Here is a 17,408-nt window from a genome sequence, read left to right as displayed (position 1 = left end):
TTGTATAATTCTAAGTGTTCTTGTAGGTGAAGCTTTTATTTTCTTTTATGAGTGGAGCTGTATGTCCTGGATTGGAAACAGCATACTTCCCAAAAAGAAAAGCAACTCCAAAACACTGCCTAGTTACAAGAGTATCAAAATACAGGAGCTGTGAAGCCAAATGAAATTTTTCCTTCTCTTAGCACTGAGTTCTCGGGAAATATATTGCCTCAAAAGGATACTTTTAAAGGAGCCTGTCTCCATCTGCAAGGCTGACTTAGTAATCCAGTTGTATGCCATTGATGTTGTTTTTTTAATGTTTTATGATTCTTTTACATTGGCAGATTAGAAGAGACCAAAAATACCCTCAAAATCAAAGAGGATACTTGTCTTGAAATGACTCTGGAGATGGAACGAACAAGAGCTTTGGAGCTGAAAGCATTTCATGAAAAAGAAGAAATTCGATCAAAACTGGAGGAAACGTATGAAGAGAAAGACAGAATTGGAAAGGTTATATATGTATAATTTTTTTGTTGTCTTTACAGTAGAATCTTATTCAGCAGAGGTAGAGCTGTTGCTAACTGGACAATACTCTGAATTAATTAGTGATCAAAGACTGTCTCTAAAAATGTTTTGTCTTGCAGTTTAGTTGTATGTGTAATGCAGCTGCCTGCACTAGTGGAACTCCGGGTACGGAAATCACTGTTGCGATTCGTAATACAAATCAAATGGTGCTTTTTTTTTTTCCCCCCTTTTAGAGGGATCTAATGTAGTACCTAAGGAGACACAAGACAACTATGTATTTCCTGAATAAACCCAACTCTTGCATCATATGTTACAACAAACTTAAATGTTAGTATGTTAATAGTTCTAAAGAGGCTATTTCTTCTGAAAACAGAAGGAGGGGCTACAGTTAAGAAGTACATGATGTATTTATTAATTACAGGAAATGGACTTGCTGAGGAAGCAAGTTGAATTTCTTGCTGAGGAGAATGGGAAATTACTTGGTCATCAAAACCTAAACCAGAAGATTCAGTATCTTGTGAAACTGAAGAAAGATTATGCTAAACTTACAGAGGTAAGCTGCAGAGTAGAATACAGATGAAGTAATGGCCTGACATAGAAGAGAGCTACGTTTTGAGAATGAAAACAAAAGTTCTTGCTCTTTTGCTGGAGAGTAATAGATACCTCTGATTTTATGCAGTTGTGTAGGTCATGGCTGGTCTGTCTCCTCACAGGCCCCAGACAAGAATTCCCCCATTTTATTTCCTCAGGTACATAGTGTATAAAACACTTAAACAAGTGTAGATACCACTTATTTAGAAATACCAAAGAAGTGAGTATAACTTCCTTAATACACCCATGTTTTTCCTGTTTTACAGGAGACTGAAAAACTACGAGTTGAAAATGCTTTTTTGAAGGAATCAAAAAGATCTGACATATGTAGACATCGCGATCAGCTATAATGACACAAATAAAACTGCAGAGCCATATTTTTAAAGTGTACAGAATAAGCAAAAGCCAGTTGTCAAACTTGACTTTTGCTGTGGTCCTGGAATAATCAAGTATTTTAGTTCCTGAATTTTTTGCTGGTAATGACTTTTAGTGAAAAATTTTATTCCAGCTATGTGGGCAGCTTTCAATGACATATTAACACTTTCCTATAGTTTTTCAAAAACTGATTTTGTATAGGTGCTGGAAGATACTTCCTTGAAACCTTCATACCTTGCCAAGGAAAAGCTTTCTCAGTTGGGACCACACCTGGATTTTTGTTTCCTTTTGTACTTTTATTCAGGTTCCTACCTCTTCTGAAATACTATGTTTTCCACCAGACCCAAATTTTTAAAAGCACAATTTTTTTTATTTTTTTTTTGGGGGGGGGGGGGGGGGGAGCTGGTTTGGGTTTGGTTTTGGGGGTTTGTTTGGTTTTTTAGCTAAACATAGGGTGTTCTTACTGGGTTGCTTAAAAACAATTTTCATATTGAAGTTTGTTCAGTACAGCACAAATGTGAATTTAGTAATAGACTTGTAAATAGCGCTATACATATCTTTTGGCTTTGTATTCTTTTCTTTCTCTATTTTAAATTAAAATGCTTTTTTAAACCTTTTTTTTTTCTCCGGTATAAATTTACAGCAGACCTCTATATTAGCACTGTAGGAAATTCTAAGTATTTTTCAACAATTTTCTTATCAAACGAAAGCTAGAAATTGTAAGAAGCAAGATCTGAAACTATGCAGAACATTTTAGGACTATAGCATAAGTTCATTTAATTGCACTCAAGATTTATTGGAAGTAACTAAAACTTTTTTTTTAGTGAAACACAAAACATTGATTTATATACCAGTACCAAACACTTGTGTGTGTAGCACTTTTTTTTTTTTTTTTTTTTTTTTTACTGTCAGTAATCCTACCATTCTATTTTTGGCTACTTTGTACAGTACTACTTTTGCCCACAAGCTTCGAGGTAAAAGGGAGCGAAGAGGGAGATGTGCATCAAGCAAAGGGAGGATACCTGCTGAGGTTCTTCAGAAGAATCTTATCTTATTATGCTTATCTATGAATTTTAAAGTTGCTTAACGCTGCAGCTTTCTTTCTGATATAGAAGTAAAAACCTGACCTTAACCTGGGGAGGGTTTTTGTCCTGTAGACGTAACCACCCTATGATTACTAGCGCTCCGGAGCTTGGTCTGGGACCGCGAAGCCGTTGCCTCCCGTGGGCTGTGTTACTGCCCCGTTCTCGTTCGCCGGTGCTCCCCACAGCACCCGCCTGCCCGGGGTGACTCGTTCCGCACTCCCGCCCTGCGGCCCGGCTGGGGAGGAGCGAGCCCCGCTGTCTGCGTTGTACGTCGGCACTGGGACTTACGCTGCTCCCGTCCTCTGTCCTTTTTTTAAAAAAAGAAAATAAAGCATTTGTATATAAATGAACACCGCACACGAGCATTTTTCTCCCGCTCCCCCTCCTCCAGCAAGGCAGCTCCGCGGCGGCTCCCTCCTTCCTTTCCCGCCCGCCTCTGCGCAGGCGCGCTGCTGCCACGGCGCCATGAGGGGCGGTGGGGCGGCCGCGGCGGTCGCGGGGCTGCTGGCGGCGGCGGCGGCGGCCGCGGCGAAGCTGGCGCTGGGGCCGGGCGGGGAGGCGGCCGGAGGCTGGGTAAGGATGGAGGAAATCGGGGCAGGGAAGCGACTGCCATGAGTTAACGTGTGTTTTGCGTGCGGCCTTCCCCCCGCCGCCGACAGGCGTTTCTCGGCCGTTAAGGCTTCGCTTCTTATTGCATCTGTGGCGGGGAGGAAGCACGCCGGCTCTTCCAGGGGGTGTCCTGCACTTGTCTTCAGAGGGATTTGCGGGGTAACCGGTTTTGGAGAGCGGAGCCGAGCCTTGTAGCTGCTGGGGTGTTGAGTAATGCATGGTGGTAATGTAAACCCAGGGCAAGAAGACTGAAGCAAGTCTGCTGGTGTGTAAAGGCGAGGAGAACAAGCATGGCATGGGAATGCCCAAAACCAAACCCAACTCTGAAAGGCCAGTGGCTTTCTGTCAGTTTTACTTTAAAAGCAAGGTGTTGGTGCACTTGACTATCAAACACTTGTTTTCTGACTGCTGTTTTGCCAATAACATTGCCCTTCTCCCTCTCGTTCTACTTCTGTTCACTCGTGACAATAGCAGAGAGGTGGAGCAGTTGGTTTGCATTGTGCTGCTCAGCTGATGCGCTCATCTGGTGAGCTCTCCATTGCGTGTTCATAGGGGATGATCTTTATCTCGGTTGTGTTTCTCAAACCTCATTCTGCTGGAAGGTTATGTGGGACTTGCTGGCCTTTCACCTCAAAAATACAGTGTCCTTACCTACAGGAGTGACCTCTCACATGGGCATGGCAGAGGTGGAGATGTACACAAGATTGTTTGTGAACGGGGAGATACTGAGAGAGATGGCATATGTGTATCATAAAAACACATTGTGGGGACTCATTTGGGTAAAGGTTGGGGGTTGTTGTTCATGTAGCAAATGTACATTTGGACTTGGAATCCAAAGGAGAACCCACAAGAGAAACTAGATCTGAATCCAGCCTTGTATCAGGAAAAAAGAAAATTGACTTGTGTGATTATTAAGAAATGGTTAAAGAAAGCAAAAACTCAGTACTTGCCAATCCCGTTGACTCTTTCCAATATATCAGAAGGGGTGACAGGAAGGAGAACCAAAAAATGTAAATCCTGATAGTCTTCCGAATCCCCCCCAAAAAAGATTGTGTTCTGCACCGGCAGAAGAGCAGAGCGTCGAATTACTGAAAATGCTGACAGCATCTTTTCTGAGTATTTTTCTCCTTTGAAATTTATAGAAATATTGCCCCTTTGCTGGGGGTTTTTTGGTGGGTTTTTTATTGAATGTGCTATGACAAAGTGTCATGTCATCAAGGTGGAGTGTCGCCAGCAGGTCAAAGGAGGTGATCCTTCCCCTCTGCTCAGGACTGGTGAGGCCACACCGGGGATACTGGGTCCAGTGCCAGGCTCCCCAGTACAAAAACGAGACAGACATGCTGGAAGGAGTCCAGCAAAGGGCCACGCAGATGATGAAGGGCCCAGAGCATCTCTCCTGTGAGGAAAGGCTGAGAGAGCTGGGACTGTTCAGCCTGAAGAAGAGAAGGCTCAGGGGGAATCTTATCAATGTATACAAATATTTGAAAGGAAGGTGCACAGAAGACAGAGCCAGGCTATTTCCAGTGGTGCCCGGTGACAGGGCCAGAGGCGATGGGCACAAACTGACACGCAGGGGGTTCCCCCTGAACACCAGGAAACAATTTTTCACTGTGAGAGTGACAGAGTGCTGGCCCAGTTTACTCAGGGAAGTGAAGTCTCCATCCTTGGAGATACTCAGACACTGTCTGGACATGGTCCTGGGCAACTTCTGCCACTTCAGGAGTGAATCTGGACTATCTGAAATGTACACTGAAATTAATCTCCTCTTAGAAAAGCAGTCAGAGGAGTAATCCTTGACTCACTGGGCTGGCTCAGCTGAGCCCTTAGCAGGGGAGGAATTTATACCTCCCTCCTTCCCTGTGGGGAACACCTGGGGATGTTCATATCTCTGCCTGTGTGCCATTGTGATAACTGCTCCTCTGCCCAGGACACAGACTCTGGAAAACCTTCGTTCTGGGCATGTGTCACCTCCAGAGCACACTGCAGCTGTTTTCCCTGGCTCTGTAATAGAGGAAGATCAGAAGAAGAACCCATGAGTTCAGGGTCACTTCTGAAGGTAGCATAGCTGCTGCGATGGTGGGAACCAGCTTTGCTACACTGCCGATAGACTTGCAGACTAATTCAAGTCATGCAGGAACTCTGGAGGTTGGAGTCTACCCACTGCTCTGCAACACATTGCTTGTGACCTTCTCCAGTCAAATTTTTAATATTTCTAAGGTTGGAGAGCTCCTGACCTCTGTTCCAGTGTTTAATCACCTTTGGTTTTCCTTGTATCAGATCAACACTTGTTCTAATCTTTACTTGCTGCCTCTTGTCATATCCCAACACACCTTGGAGAAGAGCCTGGGCTCCATCCTCTCTACACCCTTGGGTAGGTGGTTAAAGATGGTAACAAGGTCTCTTTTTTCTTAAGCCTCTTTTTCCTAGTAGTAGAAAGTAGGCTCTTTCTGATCCAGAAATGATATACTGAATTTAGGTGAAACACAGAGAATTGTTTTCCCCTCTCATCTCTTTATTCCCAAGTCTGCCAACCCACTAGAGGCATATGTGGATGTACACAACTGCCCTGAGCAAGGTAAAACTGTCTGGTCACACAGGCAGAGGGTGAAGCTGGGAGGCAAACATCATCCCACAGTGAGCCGTAACACAGCAGCAGATTTCGTCTTTAGAAGACCAGTAGCAGCTGGGCCTGGTTGTCCCTCTTACCCCTCTCTGCAGAGTTTGCCATGGCGGCGGTGGGAAAGCAAAGTGCTTCACTGGTAGGAATTGTTTTGGATCATTTACCATTACCCTGATAAAGTTGGAGACATTTGCCACAAGTGGAGCAAAATGAGGCCAAACACCAGAACCGTTCATCTCTGGGATGGGGTTAGTCTCAGAGACCTTGCGCCAGCCATCAAGCAGGGATTTGCTTTACAGCCTTTTCCTTTTAACTCTGTACTTGCTACATCACTTGTTTCAGAAATCCCTGTGGCCTCTGCTAGCTTGCAGTTATTCGTTTCTTCTTCTGGGTGGGAGCAGAACAGGGTTGGTGGCCCCCATTGATGGGGGCGGGGGACAGGAGGCCACAGTGCAGCCATTCCCATGGGGCAGGTGCCACCTCTCAGCCATGTTTGTTGGTGGCTTCACACCTACATTTCTGTCTGCTTCGAGATGAATCCCACCATGGACTGAAAGGTGACAGGCTATGAAGGCATGATTGCTACAGGCTTAGACAAAGCCTTGCTTTCACTTGCCCTTGTGTGCTCCCTGATTGGTTGTGAGAGTCCTGATCTGCCTGTGATCTCCTCCCTTGGTGTCTTCACATCAAGTATTTGGTACCCAGGGGGCTAGGGAGATGGCCGCAGCAGCTAAAATGATGGGTGTTGGGGGAGACTGTGAATGGTGAAAGCTTTTTAGGGAAAACTGTGCCCTTTTTTTCAGACCGAGGCTGTTACGTGTCTTGTCAGGTTGTCCAAGGAGGGAGGTCTTTCTTCAGAACCTAGTTGGCCTTGAAGTCCCTTGAATTCAGAGGTGGTTTTGTTGCTGCTAAATGCTGGGGCAGAGAGGTTTCAGTAAGTCTGCTCTCCAGCAAGTGTGCAAAATAAGGCATGAAGCCTGTCAGCTCTTGCTTTCCTCCCAGAGGATTCCACTCTGCCCTCGCTGCAGAAGTAAGGCAGGCCAGGTCACGGGAGGTGGTGAGGACCTGTAGTTTGGGTGTCAGTCCAAATTCACAGCAGGCGGGTCCTGGACCACAGGCAGCACCAGCACATACATCTTTGGTGTTTGTCTCTGGCAGGGCTGAACTTGACCCTTTTCCATACTCTATCGAGGACTCATGGCAGGACATGCCAGGGTCACGCTCTGTCCAGGGCTGTTTCCTTCCTTCTCTTTCCTTCTGTGATTTAATATATTCATCTTCATGTAATACCAGCTGTAATTCAGTTTCAAAAGCCCATGCTATTGGCTTTTGCTCCAAAGTGCCCATGAATTAGTGAGGGTGAATGAGCAGTCAGTGAAAATAAGTGGGGTTTTCTCTTTCATCCTACAGCTGCCTGTGCTGCTTCGCATTGGCTGTATTGGCTTGGTGTTTGCGTGCAATGCAATGATGTGGACAGTCTTTGCAAAAGCCCTGCGACTCTCCTCCTCCTCGGCCGCTGCCTCTGTGACGACGACGGCCTCCAACTTCATCTCTTCGGTGAGTAGATCCCTTCCCCATGCACTGAAGCCTGGAGGAGCACAGCGATGTGGGAACAGTCACTCTGGATGCAACTGGTCGTAGCTCATCTCCTAGCGTGACCGGCGTTGCTGGCCACGAAGGGAGAGTTACAGGCAGACGTAAAATGATTGTACTGGGTCTCAGCCGCCCTGACAGTTGTTCACGGCTGAGGCTGTAGGACTTTTCTGGGTGTTGCAGGAGGAAGGGCACTGCTGCCCAGTGCCATGCCTTGCTGCATGATTTACTGAACTTTTCTAATTGCCAGTGAGAGCCAGAGCTGGGAGCTTTGCTTTGTTTTGCTCTTCCTTTGCAACACCTCACCTGTGACAAGCTAAAACTACCCAAGCTGAGTGTGAAGATGGACCACCTCTAGTGGCAGCAAGAGCATTTTTGACCCACTGGTTTCTTGTGCTTGCTTTTCACTCTCAGCAGCTGTCCACCTTGTTTCTGTGCTCCAACTCAGTTGGATCATGGTGGTGTCCAAAACTCAAGTCACTGAGGCCCTTTTTTTACTGACTGGAATCACCCAGTTGACTGGAGATTTGGCTCCCGAGAGGTGCTGGGAAGGCAGCAAAGCACACGCGCATCTGTCAGAATCCTGCTTTGGGACAGCAGTATGGCTGTGCTTCCAGGCTGGATGGTAGAGTAGGTCATCTCTGGCATCAGGTGGAACAGCCATTTCTATTGGTGGTCCCAGCAGGAGTTTCCTTGAGCAGGTTTTTTCCAGGGCTGGCTCTCCCAGCAGAAGAAGTCCTTGCAGTTCTGGCAGCGCAGGAGGCTTTGGGGTGGCTCCGCCCAGCAAAGCTTTGTCTCTGTCCTTCCCTTCAGGCCATCCTGGGCAAGCTTCTCTTCGCGGAGACATGGACGCCTCTGTGGTGGGTCGGCCTTGCCGTGACACTCTGTGGCCTCGTGCTGCTGCACACAGCTGCGCCCCAGCCAGCGCAGCTCCCAGTGGAGAAGAAGGAGGCGTGATGGCTGCCATCGGGGGCGCAGCGCTATGCCACCCCTCGCCAGCCTGCCTCGTGACACCATCCCCAGCCCCCAGCCAACTCTGAATGCACTGGCCATGGACCTGCTAACCCCTGCTCACCTGCTGATCTGCCGACTCACAAAGTCATTCTGGTCGCATCTTTCCTGGCAGGTCAGTGGTGGTGTGGTGGCAGTGACAGCCTCGGAGGGAGCTGGTCCGCTCTGAGTCAGTATTGTAGAAATCAGGGCCAGAGGCTTATCAGCCACTCCTCTTCCTTCACACACCTGCGGCTGTGGAGCTTTTCCAGTTTGGGGAAGGCTGAAAGTAAACGTGGTAGCTGTGGAAGGTGCATGTGCATCAGTACTTTTCCATAAGAGGACCTATCCCAAATTAGAAAAGCAATCACTGAAGGCAGCTGATACTTCTGCTCTGCTGTTTCCTGACTTTTCCTCTCTTCCTCTTGAAGTGGGCCCATGCCTGCTGCTGCCTGTAAGGCTGTGGACCCTTTCATTAATTCCTTCAGCTTCCCCTATGAGTCACATACACCTTTTAGCTTGCCATTTGTATCTGACGCCTGTAACTTCCGCTTACCCATTCCTGACATTACTCACTGTAAGGTTGCCACTTTTTCCTTTAAACTTTAACCAGGATGGGGTTTTGATCACCCTTCCTGCTGCGTGTAGGTCAAAGTGTAATTTTGGGACAATACAACAGGCTGCATGTGAACAGTCAGCCACTTTCACTAGGAGTGTCGGTGTTCAACAAATTCCGTTATCAGAACCTGTCAGGTTTATCGTGACTGGCAGATCTGCACCGTGTCCAGCAGGAGCGTAAAAATAGACTTGCAGGTGAAAATGCCACTGGAGTTGGGTTTGTGCCTTTTCCTTCTTTGTATCAGAAAGATGAAAAGTCAGTGTTCCCAGAAGAGGCTGGGAGGTGTTTTGCTCCAAGTCCCCTGCTTCAGCAGACCATCCTAGCTCATCACATCTGACAGCCGTGTCCCAAGAGGGGCAAAGCCTTTGCCTCTGCTCTCTGTGTGCTCATAAGTCTTCCTCTCCAAAGAGGGCAGCTGCATATGTGGTGAGGAAGACAGCAGAGTGCCTTTCCTCCGTACCAACATGGGTCTTTGCACCTGGGGAGCAATTTGGGTAGCAGCAGTGATACAAAGAGTGGGACACATCCAGCTGCCTGGGAAGCTGAGACTTGATGCAGTGACCCAGCATCCCTCATAGGTCTGTGGATATGACAACTAGGAACTATGCATTTCTAAGTACAAGTCTCCTTAGACCTTTGTACATGATGGAGAAATAATGAAGGCTGCAAGCCTGACTTGTTTGCCCTTGTTACTAACTCAGCCAGCTGTAAGCCGTGGCTGTCTTTGTGGGAGTAGCAGGAGAAGGACCAGACTCTCTCCACTCTGGTTAATTTGGCTGTTGCCCCTCCTCCTAACAAACCTTTCGGAAAGTTTTTTAACATGGGCTATCTTAAAACTGACATTTCTTTATTACAGTCATTTTTGGAGGTCAAGGTCTAGGAGATGTTTGCACATGTGCAGAAAGCATGTGCAGCAATTCACTTGGTGACACTCGCTTTTAAGGCGGAAGAACACAAACAACAGCTGTAAATTCACTGTTGTAAACACTTGAAGGTGGGAATGGAAACAAGTTTTCCTCCAGTTGTTGGGGGAGGAAAAGATTGCCGAGTGGGTACAGTTTGGGCAGAATCCCTCTCCTCTATGTACACAGGGTTTGGCCCATGTTTGCCAGTGTTGCTTGTCAGTGTGGGGCCAGGGCTGCAAGGAAGGCTGCAGTCGCCATACATTGAAGCAGTGCACATCCGGTAAATGGTTCATATGTAGTTGTCCAAAATGCAGCTGGAGATGATCTCAAAAAGGGGTGCCGGCATTTCCAAACTAAAACACTGTTCAAAGCTCAGTGGCTGAAATTTAATATTTACAGATATTTTAGACCACAGATGCACAAAAAAGTGATGTGAGACTAATGGGCGAGCCGTATTTGAAGAGTGAGTGGTTCAAATATGGTAGGCCTTGTAAGGCTGAAGATCACGGCCAACCCTAAGACCTTGATTTACCAGGACAGAAGGTGGGTTATCCTTATGCAGGAACTACAGTAGTTTGCTTGTGTGGAGTTTTTGCACACTTAAGCTGAGGTATTTTTAGAGAAGAGTCTCGGGCACACATTTCCACTCAAATTTCAGTGAAATACACTTTTCTTTGCACATATCCCAGGTCTTGGCTGTAATGAGTCTTTCCTGCACCTTCCCCTCATTCTCAAGCCCAACCCTAATTTTTCAGCATCTTCTTCATCAGATTTTCTTCAAGCGGGGCTACACCATGTCACGCTTTAAATAGTAGAAGAATCAGGTGCATGGTTAACAGCATGGTTCACAACATCGCTCATGAAGATTGAAGTATTCTTGAATTAATGGTGAGAAGCGTTTGAAAAATTGGTTGTATAAACAAGGTCCGAGAGTATTATATTCTAAGGTAAATAATACCTTGTATACCTTTACAAGGAACAAAGCCAAATGAAATTATAATTGCAGGTGAACCTTAAAGCACAGTTTGACTGGTTAGATAAGGAGCTATAAGTAAAACCTGAGAAATGTCCCTATTGTCATTGACAAGGAACCACTGAAACTTGGAAGGTTTGTACAACTTCTCAGTCACAGCATATATCAAAATAACTTGAAGGATGGCGGTGACTTCAGGGCTCTGATGTAATCAATGGCTGTACCTGGGGTGTTGTTTCCAGTGCTGGACCCCCCAGTTCAAGAGGGGTGTTGGGAAACTGGTCTGGCACAAGGAGACCAAGATGGCAGGGGCCTACAAGGAGAGGCTGAGGGATGTGGGCTTGTTGGAGATAGGGAGGCTCAGGCTGACGTGATAGCAGCTGACATGCTTGGAAAGGAGCCAAGCTCCTCTCCATAGAAGTGGCCAGAACAAGAAGAGGCAACAGGCATGGGTTATGTCTTGGGAGTTTCAAGCTGGTCATAAGGCAAAAAAAACGTCACCAGGAGGTTACAGAAAGGCAGCAGAGTCTCCACCCATGGAGGTTTTCGAGGCTCAGCTAAACAAGACCTCAGCTGACCTGAGCTAGTGTTGGTGATCATCCTGTCTGGGCAGGAGTTTGGACTTCCTGTGACCTATGGACGAATTTCATGGGCAACACTGTCTGTAACTGAAACTGGTTTGCCCTTTTGCCTCCAAGTTTGGCAGTTCCCTTTAAATGCTGCTGTGCCATGGAAAGGAGGTTCCTCCTTGAGGTGCCATATGGACCTAGGCCACCAGAGGCTTGTTGGCTAACCACAGAAACCATAACAGACGCTCACATATGCATTCATAGCCTGAAAACAAGTGCACTGTTACCAAAGGAGAAGGAGCCCACTGTACTCAGCTGCTGATAATGAAGTGCTTTGTGCATTTGAACCTTTGCTGGTTGAGCAGCCAGCCTGCTGCGTGCAAAGCTAGTGGTGGCTCCCAGGGCAGGGTAACACTGGCCAGCTGCAGCACCCCGGCATGGGGTGACCAAAGCACAGGGAAGCCTGGACATTGCAGTGCTCCATCCCGTAGCTGCATGCAGCACCGCAGTAACCCAGGTCCAGCAGCAGCACTTGACATATGCAGGACACATTTTGCCCTGCTGAGCAACCAACCAGCCACTCTGTTCACTCTCCAAGGAAACTTTTTGGTTTTTGACTGTGTAATAACCCTCTTGGTTGTTTCCGTTTTTCCTTGGAGTTTAAGGAAAAGTGGCTGTGAATGGCTGTACTAATTGCCAAGACTTACTAAGCAGCTCCCGGGGCTACTGCACACCCTTGAAGTCCGGAGGGATTGCTGGTGCTGGGTTAATGCCTGGGGAGCTCCTGGGTTGGGTCTCCCGCTCCCATTTTGCTGGGGGGAGATGATGCACCCTGCTCAGCCCTGCACAGGTCTTGCACTGCACGCAGGCTCTGGTGCACCCCGTGGGGATAAAGTCATGATGACGGAAATAAGTGGGTGGGAAGAGCTGGAAAGAGTGGTAGTAAGTGGGGAGTGGCAGATGGTACCACCACTTTTTGGAAAAGGCACGTACATTTTGAACCCATCACTCAAATCTTGCTTGACTCAGAGGTCACTAAACGCTGAGGTTTCATCCTGCCTGTGGGATTTGGGCCTGGGGCTTAGCCGTGTGAGCAGCTCACCTCCTTCTGACACAAGCGGAGCCTCTCTGTTTTTGCATCAAGGTAGGAGTCAAACAAGTCTGCTTGCACCATGACCTGCTCTTGGTGCCTGTGCATGGTCTGAACATCAGCCAGGGCTTTGAACCTAATTGCTTTGAGTAAGTTAAGGCAACACTTGGGGAGAAATGAACAGTGCCCCAGGGAAGGATGAGGCATTACAAATGCCCCATCTCCCACTGCCAAGCAACTGTTTCCTCATCCAGTGAGGAGGTATTTGGAATGACTCCTTCCCTTCAGGGCACTCCTGAGTTAAGGCAGCTCACAGGCATGGCTCTGCCAGGAACCAGTGCTGCAGGAAAATGCTTTGTAAGAAACTGTGGTGGGCATGGAGCTACTCCAGCTGCCCACCAAGGTGAGAGCATCTCGTGCTGCTGTGAAGGACAGTGACCTGGATGCTCCAAAGATGGCTGAGCAGGAGTATGCTGGCTTGGTTGCTTTTCAGGGCAGGTAGCTACAGATCCCTGCCCTCAGTCAGTCCCACCATACCAAGGAGACTACCACATGCGATATCTACGTGTCCAGGGGTGGGCCAAAGCCTTTGCACCCGCTGTGCTTTGGGTCTGCTCCCATACAGCACACATGAGCTGGATCCCCAGCACTGTGTAGGACTGGCTCCTTCCTGCAAATCCTTCCTGGTCCTCCTGGTCTAGGAAGGTTCTCCTTTCCCACCGCGTAGTGATTTCAGTTGCACTGCTGGCTGTTGGGGGTGTGGCATGGCATAATCTAACCTATAGTCTATAGACTGTGTACATCTGTATGTGTACAGACACGCACACCCACACAGACAGATAGGAGAAGCTGTTACCCCACCCCTGCAGAAAGAAATGTTACTTGAAGACACTGGTATGCAAGTTTCTGTTTTCTCACTTAGACACGTGCAACCGAACATGTATCCTGTAGGTGAGAAAGTATTCTGTCAGTATTTTCCTTGTTCTCTGAAGCTGTTTTTAATATATGGATAAGCTATTTGATCCCTGGTTCAATATTTGCGCTATTGATTTCCCTGCCCTTGCCATTTATTTTTTGCAGCCCTCTTCTGCTTTATTTTTCCTTGTGCCTTTTCGTATTGTTTGCTCTAGGTGTAGTCTGTGGATATGTGTCCACACTTCAGTCAGTCATTGTGGTCATACAAGCACACTTGAAGCTAGTTCATGGGTCAGTGGCAGTAGGGTGGATATGGCCCTGCAGTAACTGCACCCACCCTGTTGGACCCTAAGCAGAGGCTGGCGGGTTCCTTGGGTTCAAAAAGGGAGCGATTTTACTAAGAAAAAAAGCTGCTGTCTGGGAGAAGTCACATGTTAGAGATCTGCTTTTGTAATTTCTTGTACAAAATTCTTAAGTGTTTTGCTGAGAAGCAGAAGTACCTTATCCTGAGTCATATTAGTCCAGTACCTAATGTAATCATTTCAGCACCGGAGCATGCTTATTTCGGTGTTTCCAGTGCAACAGTTGTACCAGAGTTGAGGGTCAAGCGGTCATAGTACTGAAATCCCAAGTTCGACCTTCACACATCATTGCTCCCTGTATCTAGACTGATTTTGCAATTTTGCCTCTTGCATCTCAGCAAGGGAAGGGGAAACGGATCTTGAAAAATAACCAGAAAAGATATTTTAACATTATAGCATTTTGGCTTGCTGTTAAAGCAGCTCTATATTTTTCCAAGGTGGCCTGGCCTAAAACCTCAGTTTCCTGTGATGACTACAGGACTTCTCTTTCAGGGCAGGGGAAGTGCTACACAAGAGTGTTTTGCCTGACAAGCGTTAAGCCTACATTGGGTATATATGTAGTTATGGTCTCTGTTTTATCTCTCTCTTTGCCTTCTTCAGAAGCTGACTCCCTGTAGGCAGCACTGGGCTGGCCACAGAGTGACATGGTTTTCATTCCTTCTGGAGGTAAATGCCCAAAGTTAGCCATCTACATCCTTAACTTTAGGTCAAAAAACCCTCTTTCAAGGTTCATTGAGAAGGAAACAATGGAATTTCCATAATAATTTTATTGGCATCAGTCATTTCTCTGGTATTTGACTGTGAGAAACTCATTAGCAGGTAGCTGGGGCCAGGTGACTTGAAATCAGTTAAGAATTGGGCTTGGCCATCTTGCATCAACCCCTGAGGATTGCCTGCCACAAGTTGGCTCATGTAAGATTAGAAGAGAATCTGCCTGCTGGGAATACGGGATGCCCTCGGGGCGTAGCTAACAGGCCACTGTCATGGCCCATGGCTGGTGTACATGAGTGAGAAGTGATCAGATCAGCTCTCCTTTCAAGAGTAACAGCAGCACTAGCATGTCAGGAGATTATGTGGATGTGATGCATCTCGCTGCTAGGAAATTCCTAATGACTGAGATACAAGCTTAATGACATGGTGAGGGGAGGACCAACATAGCACCTCAGATAATGTCCAGTTCAAAACACATGGACCAGATCCTCAGCTGTTCTCCATCTGTGTGTTATTTTCTTTTTATCCCCCTGAGACTTCTCATGACTTATTGTTCCCCAGGCTGTGATTCAGGAAGGACTGAACACATACTAGATGGTATGTGTGGGAGCAGTCCTGTGGTCAGTGGAAGGCACCATCTTGCCCTGGTGCCCCTCAGGACCCAGACCTGGACTGTATCCTTGTGTATCTTGGCAGATGCACTGCTCAACCCCTGGCACCTCGGAGCAACTCTGTGGGTTGGCTGGGAGGATGTGTTCACCTTTCCAGAGAGCTGAAAAGGAAAGCCGTGCTGCTTTTGATCTATGTTTTATTTTGAGTGTTAGTCTGACTGGACATAGGGAAAAAAAAGACAAAGCAAAAGCAACTTGAAGCCTTAGATGGTTATAAGAGTAGGTTGGTACACTGATTATAAAAGGCAGCTTCTCCATAACTAGTCATGGGGTCGTAAGTGAATAAAATTCTAAAGCTAAGGATTGGGTTGCACTTTGTGTCCTTCCTGCTTGGCAGCCGTATCTGTGGTCACGCTCTGAAATTTGACTTGTGTTGGTTTTGATACACAAAATAAAACCTGAGACAAAGGGCAAGCTTCTAAATAGAGGAACAGCTTCTGGGGAATTCTGATTTTATTTGCTTGCATTTTATTACCTTTTTATGCCAGCTAATAAGCTGACTTACCTTGCAGCAATTAGATGCGGATAAGGCTGATAGCCTCTGGAGTCCAATTTTGCAAGCTGGGAAGGAGGTCGCTGAAGTTATTGGCAATAGGCTGGAGATTGTCTGCGAAAAAAATACCATCTCCTGCTTCTGTTAATTAGAAGAGTATACTTTTATGAGACAGATTGAAGTGATTAACTATTGTAACTGTTTGGGAAAAAAAAATTCAAAAGGGCTGGTATTTTTCATAGCCTTACCAAGGAGGAGCAAAAAAAGCCACTCTGCTGAACCACAGCCAGCCACTCAGGCCACTCTGACTAGCAAAGGCCAAAGGAGATTTGCCTGTAGGAAGGACAGAGATCCCGTGTTGACAACATGAAACAAGCTGAAACCATGTCTCTGAAAAACATTCTTGCAGTTTAAGTTGAAATCCCTTTTCTCAGACCTTGCCAACAACTGCCTTGGAGGGTTTTACAGTTCAATGGCCTTTCCTGGCAGGGCAAGCTTGTATGAGCCAGGGGAGGAAGCTAATGCAGGAGCATTGAATGCTATGCCGTTGAATTGAGATACTACCAGTACACAGAAAAAGATAATGGGAGCAGGCAAGACAGCAGCTGCACAAAGTGAAAAGAGAACTGAACCTTAGATGCTGTCTGCTGGCATAAACCAAACAGTTTATGTAAACAGTGAAAAGACCAACCACCTTCCACGAGGGAGTAGGTTCATGGCAGGGCAGAAGCCGCACCCATTTAACTTCGACAATCTTTCCTTGAATGCTGAGCTTCAAAGTGAGGGTCAGAACATGCGTACTGTTGAAATCTGCCTTTTGCAAAACCCTATAGGACTGGAAATGTGACTGTCCCTCGTGAATACATGCCCTGCCTCCACTGCTGACCCTCCAGCACACACCTAGCAAAATTTTTTCAGAAGCAAAGTGTTACCAACAACCTGTTCCTGTTCACAAAAATCTCTTAATTTTCGCTGTAGGACTACTAGGTCAACACAATTTAAGCTGCCTCCAACCAAGCATGGAAAGATAGACATATATATATAAAAAAACAGGTTGAGACTGGATTAGAAAGCTGCTGTCAGTGACTTCAGATGAAGTAGATTACTCTTTTGCTGTAATTAAGTGGAAACCAGTAATATACATCATAAATGTTCAGGTTACATGTATTACTGGTTATGTTATTGTACCAACATTCCACATATACTTCACTTCATCCTATGCTATTTCTAAACAAAATGTCTTTCACCCTCCAGGAGGAAAGAAATGCAGAGTAAAAGCAATGCTGAAAACTAAATTGGGGTTGTAGTGTTTTTTTCAATAGTGAAATATGTAATTGCCAGCACATTGTCTGATGCTGAATGGTGAGTGATGCTCCGTCCACTAAGAATGCTGGTGGTTCAGATGTTCATGCAGATGTCCTGTGAGATTATAGATGTGTACTGAACCCTCGGTGCCCTGTGATGCACTAGTCATGCTCTCAAGTAAGGACACCCAACATATACCTGCCAGCAAGCCGTGACATGCTCAAAGGGTGGGATCTGCTAACTCAGCACCTAGCTTGCACTGACATTTTAGCACCAAATGAAACAGTCCTCCTAAAGTAAATACCTAGCTACCTGAATTGATGGAGAAAAGTTAGTGCCTTTGAAGGCTTCCACAGGGAGATCTTGTTTAGGGACATCCTACATTTAGATATGCCACCCTTGCAGACTGAGTCCTACCTTGCAGGACC

General features: G+C 46.6%; 4 protein-coding genes across 5 annotated transcripts in view; 3 read left to right on the top strand and 1 right to left on the bottom strand.

Annotated features, from left to right (window-relative positions):
- Window positions 1–1,873, top strand: part of KIF15 (kinesin family member 15) — a 38,831-nt gene extending 36,958 nt beyond the window's left edge. The window contains 3 exon segments of the mRNA XM_049817201.1: window positions 324–489; window positions 926–1,057; window positions 1,362–1,873. Coding sequence (XP_049673158.1) covers window positions 324–489; window positions 926–1,057; window positions 1,362–1,445 — 382 coding nt within the window. The 3' untranslated portion in view covers window positions 1,446–1,873.
- ZDHHC3 (zinc finger DHHC-type palmitoyltransferase 3) overlaps window positions 1–17,408 on the bottom strand; it is a 435,152-nt gene that overhangs the window by 366,739 nt on the left and 51,005 nt on the right. The window lies entirely within an intron of this gene.
- TMEM42 (transmembrane protein 42) lies at window positions 3,021–16,970 on the top strand. Of its 2 annotated transcripts, XR_007508138.1 has the most exons (4): window positions 3,021–3,128; window positions 7,195–7,341; window positions 8,191–9,202; window positions 15,695–16,970. XR_007508138.1 is itself a non-coding variant. In XM_049817256.1 (3 exons), exons 1-3 carry the CDS (start codon window positions 3,021–3,023, stop codon window positions 8,332–8,334), a joined length of 399 nt encoding a protein of 132 aa, XP_049673213.1. In that variant the 3' UTR covers window positions 8,335–16,970. The 2 variants fall into 2 exon arrangements, 1 of the variants encoding a protein (XP_049673213.1); XM_049817256.1 differs by having other exon boundaries at window positions 8,191–16,970.
- TGM4 (transglutaminase 4) overlaps window positions 8,413–17,408 on the top strand; it is a 22,758-nt gene continuing 13,762 nt past the window's right edge. The window contains exon 1 of the mRNA XM_049817228.1: window positions 8,413–8,503. The gene's annotated coding sequence lies outside the window, so the exon portion shown is untranslated. The remainder of the gene's footprint in view (window positions 8,504–17,408) is intronic.

This window comes from Accipiter gentilis, chromosome 14, assembly GCF_929443795.1.
Source record: "Accipiter gentilis chromosome 14, bAccGen1.1, whole genome shotgun sequence".
In the NCBI taxonomy this organism is placed as follows: Eukaryota; Metazoa; Chordata; class Aves; order Accipitriformes; family Accipitridae; genus Astur; species Astur gentilis.
The sequence above is the reverse complement of the archived record's forward strand: the minus strand, read 5'-3'. Positions and strand labels throughout refer to the sequence as shown.

Bases quoted from the DNA above. Each gene is read 5' to 3' on its own strand.
- TMEM42 (XM_049817256.1), top strand. From the start codon at position 3,021: ATGAGGGGCGGTGGGGCGGCCGCGGCGGTCGCGGGGCTGCTGGCGGCG. The intron at 3,129-7,194 runs GTAAGGATGGAG...TTCATCCTACAG, and splicing joins GGGAGGCGGCCGGAGGCTGG to CTGCCTGTGCTGCTTCGCAT. The intron at 7,342-8,190 runs GTGAGTAGATCC...CCTTCCCTTCAG, and splicing joins CCTCCAACTTCATCTCTTCG to GCCATCCTGGGCAAGCTTCT.